Genomic DNA, 13,436 nt, shown 5'->3' with positions numbered 1-13,436 from the left:
ATGAACAGTATAATAATGATGAGAAGAAAGCCCAACTGAAAAGTTCTGTGACTTACTGAAGCAGCGGAGAACGTCTCTGGGTTTGAGGACATGTCCGCAGTAGTGGCATTTCGATGCTCCAGTGATGGAGTAATACAGTTCAAACTGATGTGGAGGAGTCGTGCTGTCCTTGTCAACCTTCTTGCCCTGTGTGATTGGGCAGGAATGGGAATGGAGTGAAGGTGGGGGTGTTTGTAAACATGGAAAAAAAAATCAATAAACTTGTTGAATCAGGGCACTTGGGGAAACAAAACAGCTTCCGCATTGTGAACATGCTTAGTTGTTGAAATACCAAAAAAAAACAATTGAGCAACGATATCGTGAGATGAAGCAGCAATACGTAATCAATGATGATGCTCATATTTTGATGGACAAAAAAAGGGAGACGACATCAAAGAAAATGCAGTATAAAGAGCAAGTGTTCATTCCTGTTCATGCAAAATATACAGTGTGACCTACCACCATGAAATAAACCGGAAGTAGCATACAGTGACTTGTTTCCAGGCAAAAATGTGACTCGTCATCACAAACGCATTTCCAGGTTTTTGCAGTTTTGAATCGTTAAACTCCTCTACTTTATTCGTGCAAATTACGTCTGTGTATATATCTTCATGAACATTGTTTTTTTAGCTTGATTTACAGGTGGGATATGGTATGGCAAAAAGTTAGCCAGACAAATGACCTGAGAAATGACCAAAAATATCATACATCTCTGGAAAGTAGACATCATCAGGGATTCTATAAATTTACTTTCAGGAATATTCATTCAGTAGTGAAAACAAATAAAGCCACATGCGTGTGACGCTTCACACATGCACAATGATCGAAACTAATTTAACAATAGGAAATAAATATCATAAACCTGTTTGTCTCCTCTAATCGTCGATGAGGACATGTCCGCAGCAGTGTAGTTTGTGTTCAGGTAGGTCCTTTACAACTACCTGAACACAAACTCAAACTATTATTTTTCGAATCATTTCCAAAGTTAAGTTGTGTGCTCACGTTCACTTATTTGTCCTTTATTGTTCATGATAGTGGAGTGACAGGATGGCCTAGGCCCTAAAACTAGGTATGCATACTCGCCTCTAAGCTGTCCAACTTGGGTTTGAATCCCGACCCAGCTATATAAACTGTCATTCTGGAGTTTCACAGGCAGAGTGATTCATCAATGTGTGCCATTGTCCCTCAGGTGGATGTTAAACGGGCGTATCTTCTACCGGTATTAGTTGGTGGATGTTAAACATCCCACAGTGCCCTTCGTGAAGAGTAGGCGAGATTTCGCCGGCACCATGAACAAATTCCAAATTCCTGCTCCAACTACTGCTGGTAAGGCAATGGCAAAAACAGCATATTCTGTGTGTCACCCATTGTTTATTACATATACAAAGTTTCATTAAAAAATGTTTTAAAATGTGCCTATAATTGCATTTTTGGGGTATTTGACCTTTTGACCCCTACGCCAGGGGCCAGGGCCCAAAATGATATCGCTCTTTCACCTTCTTACCATGTGGTGATCACAACTACCAAGTTTGGTGAATTTGGGCACATCCGTTTATGAGATAGTGCAACAGACGAACAGATGGACAAAGACAGACAGACAGACAGACAGACAGGTAGACAGATAGTCATTTACAATATCCTTCATTTCCTTCAAAAAGCGTGATTTTCTTTTTCCATGAAACTTTGTCCATATCAAATGTACAAAGTATATGCAATCAAAATTGGAGAATGCATGATATATCTAAGGATTTTTGGGGATTTCACCTCCAAGTTCATGCCCCAGGGGTTGGGGAACATGGTCACAGGGATCAAAATGGGGGAGAAAAAAAAAATCATCTCAAAATTTGATATTTGTTCATTCCTGGTATAACTCTTTTCCATCTTTCCACATTGCTTCAGGTGGGTAGCGTAGGGATTTGCGATGGCGCGCCATCGACTTCGGACTTGGGAGTGTTGAAGTGGTGCCCGGAACCATCTTACACTCTCCATGTCAGGATTGCTGGTCTCACTTGCTGTGTCACTCAAACTATCGCTACCGGGCGAGCTTCAACCTCTCTTTCTTGCAAACAAACATGACACACTTTTCGTACTCATTTTTACTCCTCACCTTTACCTTCTCTCTCTTTTATTTCTCTTTCTTCACATTTATCAATGCAGCTCTTTTATTTGAGGCCTGGCCTCGATGAGGACTATATATAGTCCGTGACTGGAGCCTTCAACATAAATTACATATACTAGGGCATGCCCGTACTATATATAAGCTAGGACGTGCCCGTACGTGGGTGCCCGTTCCTTGCCAAAAAAAAAAAAAAAAAAAAAATTTGTGTAGGGGTGTGTGTGTGTAAACATCCTAGGGCGTGCCCGTACGTGGGTGCAAAAAAACATGCGTGCAAACAACAACAACAAAAAAAAACTTTGAAACCACGTGGCAGTAACGACCACAGAACCCCCCCCCCCCCCCTCTATTTACATGAATGGTTTGGTCCATTCGCAACGACCACAGAACCCCCCCCTCTATTTACATGCAATGGTTTGGTCCATTCGCAACGCCAAAGCGAACGGCGAACGGCGAACGGCTAAATCGCCATAGCTCGGTAAGTACTTGTCCGATTAATTTCAAACCTTGAAAAGGCACATCCTCGGGTCCCCAGCAATATACCTGGCAAGTTTAAAGTATATCGGACCCGTGGTTGTCGAGAAACAGCGGTCACAGACAAACATACACACATACACACATACACACATACACACATACACACATACACACATACACACAGAGATTAATGGAATTATAGATAGATGAGAGGATGAGGATGTGGCATGTGAGCAGGTACCGTATCGTGGTGAAGAAGAGGCCGCCGGTATGGCGATTTGCGATGCCGATTGAAGCTGCATTCTCTGGTGATAAATAAAGCCTCCATCTCCTAAGTTGCGACCCAACGTCGTCTTATTACTGTGTGTGAGGGTGGTGTATAAAACTACTTCAGTAGCGCTAAACTTCCCCGTCGTTTTCAACGATCTTTTAAAATCATTGTTTTATTTAAAATGAAAGTATATACTTGAACACAAGTGCGTGGGATACCATGTTCTATGAACTCCAGTTTTTTTTAATTACGTACTATTTTAGCATGAGTATGTCCATTAATTACGTACTATTTGAACGTACCTTTTAGACCTTTAAACCCCTTTAAATCCTTCAGACATCTTCGACCAGTTTTAAATATTTTAAGACCCTTCAGCCATGAAACCCCTTTTTAGACACCTTTACACCCTTTAGACCCCTTTCAGACCTTTTATTCCCTTTGAGACACATTTGACCTTTAAACCCTATTTAGACCCTTAAGACAATGCAGACGCTTTAGACCTTAAATTACACCCTTTAGTTCCCTTAGATCTTTAAGACCCCTTTAGACACTTTAGTCTTTTACACCATTGAGACCCTTCAATCCTTTATACCCTTTAGACCCCTTTCTACCCTTTAGACCGTCACACCTTTCAGACATTTGAATGCCCTTTAGACACTTTAAACCCCCTTTAGATCTCAAATTGCTCTCTCTAGTTACCTCCGCCACCAAAGGTGGGCAGAGGTTATGTGTTCACCCCTGTCTGTTTGTCTTTCTCCGATTGACTTGAAAATTAAACAGTAATTCATAGTGCATCGCTGAATTTGGACACCAAATATTTTTAAGGTCAAAAGGTCAAAGGTCAACAACAAGGTCAAATTTCTAAAATAATCAATTTTCGTCTGAAAAATTGTCCATTTTCTTTTTTTATTTGCCTGTTTGTGAACAAGATATCTCAAAAAAGGTGCGGACGGATTTGGACGAAACCTGGTGGGGAGGTTGGGTGTGTGACAAGGACGAAATGATTAGATTTTGGTGAAGATCCGGATCCGGCTACTATAATTTTTAAAGTGATTCTTCACCCTTGAGGGATCGGGCGAAAAGCTATATATAACATGATATTTAAAAAAGTTATGGACGAGTCATGAATAAACTTGGTGGATGAGTTGGTTAGGTGACAAGAACAAGCCAATTAGATTTTGGTTCAGGTCCGAATCCAGATCCGGACTATCAGTGGGATACAAAACATAAATTGTTCAGCCTGGCGGAGGTGTGCGCTACACCGAGTGCCGTTCTAGTTCCTTCCGTTTTCCTTAAAAAATACTCTGAGATCTGCCCTTCAAGATTATCCTCAAGTTAATATTTATGATGAATTGGAATATTCATCAATTTTTGGAGCGAGTGAATGTTATAATAATACGCGTTCCCATATGAGGAACACTGATGTATGAGGAGCCCATTAGGCCCATTAAAGCCTTCACTAGCGTCGCGAACTTATGGTTGTTTGTCCGTGCTCTATCCTTTTTAAATACTGAGCATCTTTGAGCATCCAGCAAGGAAGTAGCAAGTACCATTTTTAAAGTCTTTGGTACGACTCGGCAGGGGTTCGAACCACCGACTTCACAGACCCAGAGCGGATACTCTAACCAAATTATCAAAAAAACATATGGTGCTTTTCGTTGTTTCACTGGAGATTCAGATTTCATCTGAGTTTCATCTGAGTTGAATGAGAGAGAAGCAATAAGTAATGTTGCTCGGCAGCAGTTGCATACAGAAAGTTCACACTGTAGCGGCTACCGCTGGGTATACACAATCGCCTTGCACCTACCGAGGACGCGGAGCGATCACCATGCCGGGCTCGTCCAGGACGCCCGGGCATGCCCGCTCTCGACTTGCCAGGCCTCGTCCGGGACGCCCGGGCATGTCCAGACACGCCCGGGCATGCCCGCCCTCGACTTGCCAGGCCTCGTCCGGGACGCTCGGGCATGCCCAGACATGCCCGGGCATGCCCGCTCTCGACTTGCCAGGCCGCGTCCGGGACGACCGGGACGCCCCCTCTCGCCTTTCCCGGGCAAACGCTCCGGGATAATGTGTATATATATTGCTGCCCGATAAACGGGCTTTTCAGAGTACCCGAGTTGATTTGACACAATAAAGAAACTCGGACGAATTCCAGCTTTTTGTCGCGTCCATTCTTTCGATTTACGTTGGAGCATAGCTCCTACAACACATTATTTTGAGAAACAGCCAAATTGAGCTATTCTGGTTCCTTGGGCAATTTGCACGCAGTCGGTGGAAGAACACAACAATAGCTTACTTTCATCCAAGAAGATGATGCCAAAGCCGAGATCATCAAGATGTGATTATTGGAGCTATTTACAAATAATGATCATTAAATTGACCCACGAAGGTCATCAAACAATCTATCGAGGGCTGAGGTTGGCAGGCATTGAAGAGCAATTCATCTTTGAGATAACATTCAGGACATGTTCATTAAAAACTGCAGAAGGATTACGATTCCAATTGCACATCAACATTGATGAGCAACATTCCTTTGAGGGCACTGAAAATTCAGGCATTACATGTCAAACAATTAAAATAAGGACACAATGTTCTGGCTCTGTGATTTGAACACCTCTTATTTGATCAATGGCATGGCTGGTATACATGTCAGCTTGACAGGCCCACACCAGACATCCTTGAGGGGTTTTGGTGTCATGAGGAGATGGTGAAGTATATATTGGGGCTCAGGATTAAATATTAGAATAGATAACTTTATATTTTTTGATTTTTTACAAGTGTCCCTTTGGTGGAGGAACTTCTCAGAAAAAAAATGGCAATGCATTTGGATCCTTACAAAAGAGCAAGATCTTCCACCAGTTATGCGTCCCGTCACGAGTAGCCAAGCTATTTACTCATCTGAATTCCAATTTGGAGGGAGTGTTACAACGGTGAGTAATGTGCCAAAAAAGTAAATAAAAAGAACAAAACTGGCATCCTGCTGAGCACAATGCAGTGCAGGGATAGAATGACGTCATGATGCCAATGTAGCCACAAGTAGCAAGAGGAAGCAAGATATCATCACACTACCTTACACATAGTTCTTCTTTTTCTTTCGTATGCAGCACAGGACTGCAGGTAGCATCATTGGCAGAGAGCACGGTTGTGCCACTGATGCAGTGCCCCTGTTACAGTGCCCATATGACATTGTTAATCAGAAAGTGAATACCCACCCTCCACCCCCCTCCTCCTATCACATTGAAGGCAGACCAAAATGTAGAGGGTGAGAGGTGCTCTCCATATGAATGATCGTTTTAAGGCCATTTTCCCCGCTAGAGCGGGGGTTAGCCTTGCGGGCCCCATGAGCTCATGGTTCCCTGTTTGAGGCAATGTTTTTTTTATGGCCGGATGCCCTTCCTGACGCCAACCCTTGGTCACGCTCTTACGATGCGCAGGGATACGGTGTACCTATGCTAAATCGGGGTACACACCATGATCATTCATCCCAGCAAGCTGGTACTCAATTTGCCGACCTCGGAAGGATGACAGGCTGAGTCAACCTCTCTGGCGTTAATTCAGCGATCGACCAGGATTCGAACCCAGGATCCTAGGATCCCAAGCCGGCACCCTAACCGCTAAGCCAACACCAGGCTCCGTATGCTCACACAAAAAGGAAAACGTGTGAGGCAGTTGGAAGGAATCTTTGCTAACAGGTCATCGATGAGGTGTTGTCGTGTGCAGATGACCAAAGTGCATATTTTGAAAGGTAATATAAATTCTAATATTTTTAAAAGGTCTTGAGAAAACAGACGTGGGAAGAGTCTCTTACAGTCTCGATTTACATTTTGCACGGAACACAGCGCAAGATGCCGTCATATTTGGCTGAATGCTGAATCTCACAGATTGTCTGCCCTCAAGCCAGGAGACGGCATTTTTAAAAAATGTAAAAATATCCAAGTTCTGCTAAAGGGAAGATTTTCAAAAACGCCAAGAAGGTGATTTGTGTTCTCCAGTGTTCAACTATATAATTGAATCGAAATAAAATAAAGATTTTAAAGGTTGTAGAAAAAAACCTTTTTTGGAAGTTTACCGCCGTTGATGCACCATCTTTTACAGCACCTTATTTAACATGTTACATTTGTTATTTGTGCCTGTTGTTTGTGTCCCTTATGATGTCCCTAAACACAGTAAGTTTCCCGTTTGAAATTCTACTATTAATTTACAAGTGGTCACTCGCTTTGACACCAATACAAATTTTGTATTAAGAACCCTCGGCATCAAAAAAGCTACATATATCAGTTTCAAAAGGAGCACCTTGCGGCCATTAGAGCATTTGCATTGCATCAGATGTGGCAATAAATGTGGATTGTTGCTCCCAGCTTGCCAGCTCGAGACGCCATTTGCATTTTTGCCCTCTCCATCCCTACCGCGTTTCGAATGCTGTGTGGGCACAGACAACTTGCGAATGATTTTCAATTCTGTTTCACTGGCAGACAGGATGGCAGACAGGAAGACAGACTAAAAACAAAATTACATTGGTCCTCTCTGCGCATGCGCTATTGGGACAAATTCAGAGCCAAATTACTGCAAAAACCACAGGTTCGTTTTCCAATTCATGTTCCGATTCGTGTTCAAAACATAACATTCAATTGAAATTCAGGTGTTTCTCGATCATAAACTGACGTTTGTGGACAGACAGACAGACAACGTGAACCAGTTACTTAACCCCGATTTTCGCTTCGTGTGCACGGACTAAAAATATGGGGGTCATGACCCACACAATATCTGCACACAACACGATAACTGCATCTACTCGCTAATTGGAATTGAACTTGTGAATTGTAAACCTCCCGAATTTTCATGGATCCACAAAAGATAAATTCAGAGCATTTCAAGCGAGCATAATACTTAAAAAACGTTTTAATTTCCAAGTTTAAAAACGTCGTTTGGAATCGCATGTATGTTGTTAATTCACAAGCATTTCATTGTGATTTGTCATATCTTTTCGATGTATTCATGACCCCCTCCCATTGACAGAGTGTGGTAGAGGGGAGAGTGGGGAGTAGTGAGGTTCGTGATACACAGTTTAAGAGCATCTGCTACTATCACTTTTTTAGCGGCTCCAATTATTCCAACCTTCTTGTGGAAAGGGTCGGAGAAAATATTTGACCCAAGGCTTTCACGAACTGGCTAGCCAGGCCTGATGTTCGACTGAAAGTAGCAGGAATTTGGAAAATGTCCACAACTCAGGCGATAATTCGCCTATTCATCATGAAAGGCACCGGGATTTTTTTACGTCCACCAGTTAATGCTGGTAACGGAGCGTCCAGATTAACGTCCATCTGATCAACGGAGCACTTTTTGATGCAACACCAATCTGGCAGTTTAAAGTCGGGTCGAGAATTTAACTCAGATTAACAACTGGAATGTAACTGATTTACCTGTGCACCGACAGCTCCTGTTGGACCAGGTTTTAAAGCATCTTATGTCTTTCCAAAAACAACTTACAAATTGGTAGATTATGACACTACAGGCTGTAAATAATGATCACGGCTCGGTAAAATGATGGTGGACGCATTGCATGGGAGACAAGGACCTCAGGAGAAATGATACATACTCTTCCAGCAATTGTAAGGACATTAGTGGACGCAAGATAAATGAAGAGTGCATGACATTTCAACTAGAGCTTCCTGCGTTGTGAAATATGTGCTCAGATGGAAATGATAAACAGGCAAAAAAACAAACAGGAAAAGTCCATCTCAAACAAAGAATTAAAAGGTTAAACGGCATTGGACAATTATAAAGAAAAAGTAACTTCTTAAATCAAGGAAACAAACGAAAATAATTACCCAAAGTCGACCAGACATCCTCAACTTGATGGAACTCGAGCGGTCAAACATGATGTCCTGATGCTATTCCGACATGCTTAGTGGATACAACCCTTTGGAGCTGGCTTCTCTGCTTTGCCTCAGACCGCCAAAACTGCCAACCGAAGCAAGCACTAAGGTTTGCCATTGCGAGAGTGACTTTCCGGAAGGAAGGAAGGAGGAAGGAAGCCTGCACCAAAGCTTTTAAAGAGGCCCCATAGCTTTCCTTGTTCAATCACCCAAGATAACGTCGCTATAAGCCTGTTAGGACCATAAACTTGTCATTTTCTTATCTTTTCAAGAGAAAATAATATTGGGAGCCACGACAGCCAAATTCATGCAAAGAAGGTTCGTTATTATTCATGCAAAATATTCTTGCTGAAAAAGTTTCTTGCATTATAATCACGTGCTGGGAATTTCCACCACTTCCGCCACCTCCCCACCCACCACCCCTACTCCACTATGGTTTGCCAAAACGTTCCACTCGCATCGGTGAAATGGTGAAATGGGGGATTAAAACACACCACATTCGGGATGATATTCATAAAATTCACATCACCAAAGTGGAAATCAGGTGAAAAAAAATATTTGAATAAACATCAATTTAAATATTAGCAACAACTACAGTGCTGCTAACGGATCATATAGATAGTTACTTAAAGATGCTCAAATTAATTAAAGGATGTTAAAAGCCAATAAGAATGTTCTAAATGGTGAAAATGTCTCCAGCTGCCTCAGTATAACATTTAAATTTAAAAGAAGGTACTGGACAACAAAAAGTAAAGAAAGAAAGGCAGGCCCATTCATGTCTGGATTGGTTTAAAGAAACGTTTGGCAGGCCAGAATCCTCAATTCTTATCACATTTTGACCTTTGACCCGACATTGGAATCTAAATAATAGCAACAATCTAAATTAATGTCCATCGATTTCAATCCATAGGGATGTGGACAGCATTATCTTGCCATTTCTTATCGTGATCGGTTGGAATATGGAGGCAAAAAAAAGGAACTTCATTGTGCGACCAATTTTAACCTTTGACCCTTGCATAATATAATCCAGAAAAATGCCAATCTGGGATTTCTCTCCACACCCCTGTAGGGGCCGTTTAAAAACACCTTTCTGTGGAATTCCATCTCTATAAACCTCGAATAGAAGGAAATGCCAAAGGAAAATGTGATTTTTATGGTTTCACTTTTGACCTCTCAAAATCAGACTGAGGGGCAGGGGGACATTAATAAAAAGTCCAGGGATTTTGGAGAGAATTAGCTCTGAAATGAAAGGATTGGGTGACATTGAAATTTGTGGGAAATAAAAAAAAAAAGGAATGAAAGAAAAGGAAAGAAAAGGAGAAAAAGGAAGGACAATATCTGCAGTTTTTTTAGGAGAGACAACTATTCACATCTAGTTTGACCCACATCATGACAACATACAACACGTTTATAATTTTATATATATATATATATATATATATATATATATATATATATATACAGTATATATATACAGTGGAACCTTGACTTACGAGTGCACCAACTTACGAGTTTTCCGAGATACGAGCCGTCGCTCGGGCGGTTTATTGCTTTGAGATGCGAGCCGAGATCTGAGTTACGAGCTTACGCCACCCGCCACCAGGTGGGTTCCGGTCACGTGGTTATCTTGCCGTGCAAGCATATCTGCCGTATATCGCTGCTGTTTTGTTTTCGCATTTTGGTTATTTTGGAGCTTACGCCAGCCGCCACCAGGTGGGTTCCGGTCACGTGGTTATCTTGCCGTGCAAGCATATCTGCCGTATATCGCTGCTGTTTTGTTTTCGCATTTTGGTTATTTTGGAGCTTACGCCAGCCGCCACCAGGTGGGTTCCGGTCACGTGGTTATCTTGCCGTGCAAGCATATCTGCCGTATATCACTGCTGTTTTGTTTTCGCATGTTGGTTATTTTGGAAAATTTCTTAGTTTTAACCATGGGTCCTAAGTAATTGAGTGCCAAGGGCAGTACTGAGAAGAAGAAGAGGATGATGTGCTTGGATATAAAACACGCAATCGTCGAAAAACATGAGCGAGGTGTGCGTGTTGTCGACTTGGTGAGGCAGATGTGAAGGCAGCTGAAGATTTTATTATAACTTTTGCCGAACTGATAGAAGCCGAACGATACATCCCCCAGCAAATCTTCAACTGTGACGAGACAGGGCTCTTCTGGAAAAAGATGCCGAGGAGGACGTATATAACGGCAGAGGAGAAGAGCATGCCAGGCCACAACTTGTTCAGAGTGCCGCGATAGCTCGCCTTCTCTTTGTGGAAGACACGGTGAGATCCTTAACATCCAACAACTAATGGGACGCAAACGGGGCGCCCAGTTTAGCGGTACACACATTGATGAATCACCCTGCCTGTGAAACACCGACATGACAGGTTATAGCTGGGTCGGGATTCAAACCCAGGCTGGACAGTTTAGAGTCAAGTGTGCGTACCTCAAGTCCAGGCCATCCTGCCAACTTGTATGCTGCATACAGGTGAAATATAAAGCGCGAGATATTTTTATATATACTGCATATTTAAAAAAAAATTGGTGTGGTTTTTGGCGGGCTGGAACGGATTAATAGCATTTCAATGCATTTTAATGGGGAAATTTGATTTGAGAAACGAGCAAATTGAGTTACGAGCTCGGTCACAGAACGAATTAAACTCGTAAGTCAAGGTTCCACTGTATATATATATTACTACGGTTTTGCGAATTGCACATATTGGTCATTAAAGGTTAAAGGGTTGCCTTTCTTAAAAAAGGGATCTTAAAAAAGTTAAAGTTAAAGGATCTTAAAACGATCATTCTCATTCATTCAAAGGTTAAAGGGTTGCCCCCCCATAGTTAGTCCACGAGCAACACGTAGGCCACCTGTAGTATTAGTTATGTCATAGTATGTGTAAGTATAGGCCATTTCCCCTAGTAATATCTGCGTTGTGTAAAGACATGAGTTTAGGTCCCTTTCATTCTGCGTCCACCCTCCAATTCCACCTCGAAGGGCATAATTGATCCCGCGCCCCATTTGGCTGCCCGCAGCATTTGTTACGCTTTGGCTGCCCACAGCATTTGTTACGCTTTGGCTGCCCGCAGCATTTGTTACGCTTTGGCTGCCCGCAGCATTTTGCTGCCCTTTGCTCGCTCACTCATCGAGTAACACGAGGTCGGCCTGAGAATGAGGAGGAGCGCGGGGTCGGGGTGGGGTGGCGTCAAGGCGGAGCATCAGAGGCGATGACAGTAAGGGCCACCAGCCAACCAGGGCTCTAACGGCATGGCGTGACAGGGCGTGGTAAGGCGCGTCTGGTGAGTTCTAGAAGGTTTGCGGGGCGTACCTAAAAAGTCACTGCAAAAGCCCTTGAACAGGACTAGGACTGCCCTTGAAAGGACTGAAGCAAAGGACTCGACTGCAGAGCTTTCGCGGAGAAGAGGACTCGCAAGGGGAGAGCGCACGTGAGAGGACTTGTTGATCAAGAGGACTGTGAAGAACTTGATTCGCATCGCTCGCTTTGAAGGCATTGCACTATATCTCGAGTATAACGTACGCGCCAGAGGAAAGGCAGCCAGACGCGCCGGTGGCAAATAGCGCTTACTTCAGCCACGCGAGTGAACGCGGCAATAGCCGCCAGTGATAACCGCCAACCGCCAGAGCCCAGACCCTACCGTTCGCCCCGCATTAACCCTGGTGCGCCAAACGACACGTGGAGAGCTCCTGCCCCTCTACTTACCATCTACACGGGACGACCCGTAGACCGGAGGGAGCTGCACGAGAGCCATCCCTGGACGTGGTGGACATCATCCTTCAGCTGCAAGCCCCGTGTGAGTGTGTCTGTGTGTGAGATGGGCCCGTTTGTCCTGGGTAGTAAGTTAGGACTGTTTTAAGGCTGCACTGTGTCCTCTTTTTTTCTGAACCATTGTAAATAGTGTAAATAAATCTTGTTATTCATTTCTTCCCAATTCGATCGCCTTTTCTGATTTCTCCATTGGCTAAGCGTGGTACGAACAAGATCGCTAGAACCGGGGTCACCATTTAAACGGCACGGATCGCGTGTACGCACCGCTCGGCGTCTCAGCACGCGTGATTCGTGCGGGGCTTATTTCCTCGTTTCAGGGCAGCGCGAGTAATTAGGTAATAGTGATTCTAGTCCTAAGACCCTATTTTGCGCTGTCCGGGAAAGACGTCATAGGTCCCGGGTCCCGTCGGCCAGTCAAAGACAAGGGGACTAATCCCCCCTTGGTAAGGGGAGAAGACCAGCGCTGAGATCCGCAACAATATATATATTGTGGAGTTAAGCTATATGGAGTCAAGGGACTTATTGCTGGCTGGATGGCCTAGATGTGTGCACACTCACGTCTAAGTTGTTTAGCCTGGGTTCCAATCCCGACCCAGCTATAAAATATCATCCCGGTGTTTCACAGGCAGTAATTCATCAATGCGTGTGCCGTCCCTCAGGTGGACGCTTAACTGGGCATTAGTTGGTGGACATTAAAGATCCCATGGTGTCCTTCACTAAGAGTAAGCGAGCTATCACCGGCACCTTGAACAAGTTACAACTTCCTGCTCTAACCAGCAGAGGGCACTGCATTAGAGGCACAGCGGCACGCTCAGCCAATGACGCTACCCAGCAGACTTGTGCTAAATACGAATGAGGAAGGGACTTGTGAAAACTGAAC

General features: G+C 43.6%; 1 protein-coding gene across 10 annotated transcripts in view; it reads right to left on the bottom strand.

Moving 5' to 3' along the window:
• Positions 1–13,436, bottom strand: part of LOC137420995 (rho guanine nucleotide exchange factor 2) — a 349,574-nt gene that overhangs the window by 94,023 nt on the left and 242,115 nt on the right. For all 10 annotated transcript variants that reach the window (XM_078772071.1, XM_078772076.1, XM_078772072.1 and 7 more), the window contains one exon: positions 57–186. In XM_078772071.1, coding sequence (XP_078628197.1) covers positions 57–186 — 130 coding nt within the window. The remainder of the gene's footprint in view (positions 1–56; positions 187–13,436) is intronic.

This window comes from Myxine glutinosa, chromosome 2 (assembly GCF_964187855.1).
Source record: "Myxine glutinosa chromosome 2, kmMyxGlut1.1, whole genome shotgun sequence".
Classification (NCBI taxonomy): domain Eukaryota; kingdom Metazoa; phylum Chordata; class Myxini; order Myxiniformes; family Myxinidae; genus Myxine; species Myxine glutinosa.
This window is presented reverse-complemented; position numbering and strand designations above follow the sequence as displayed.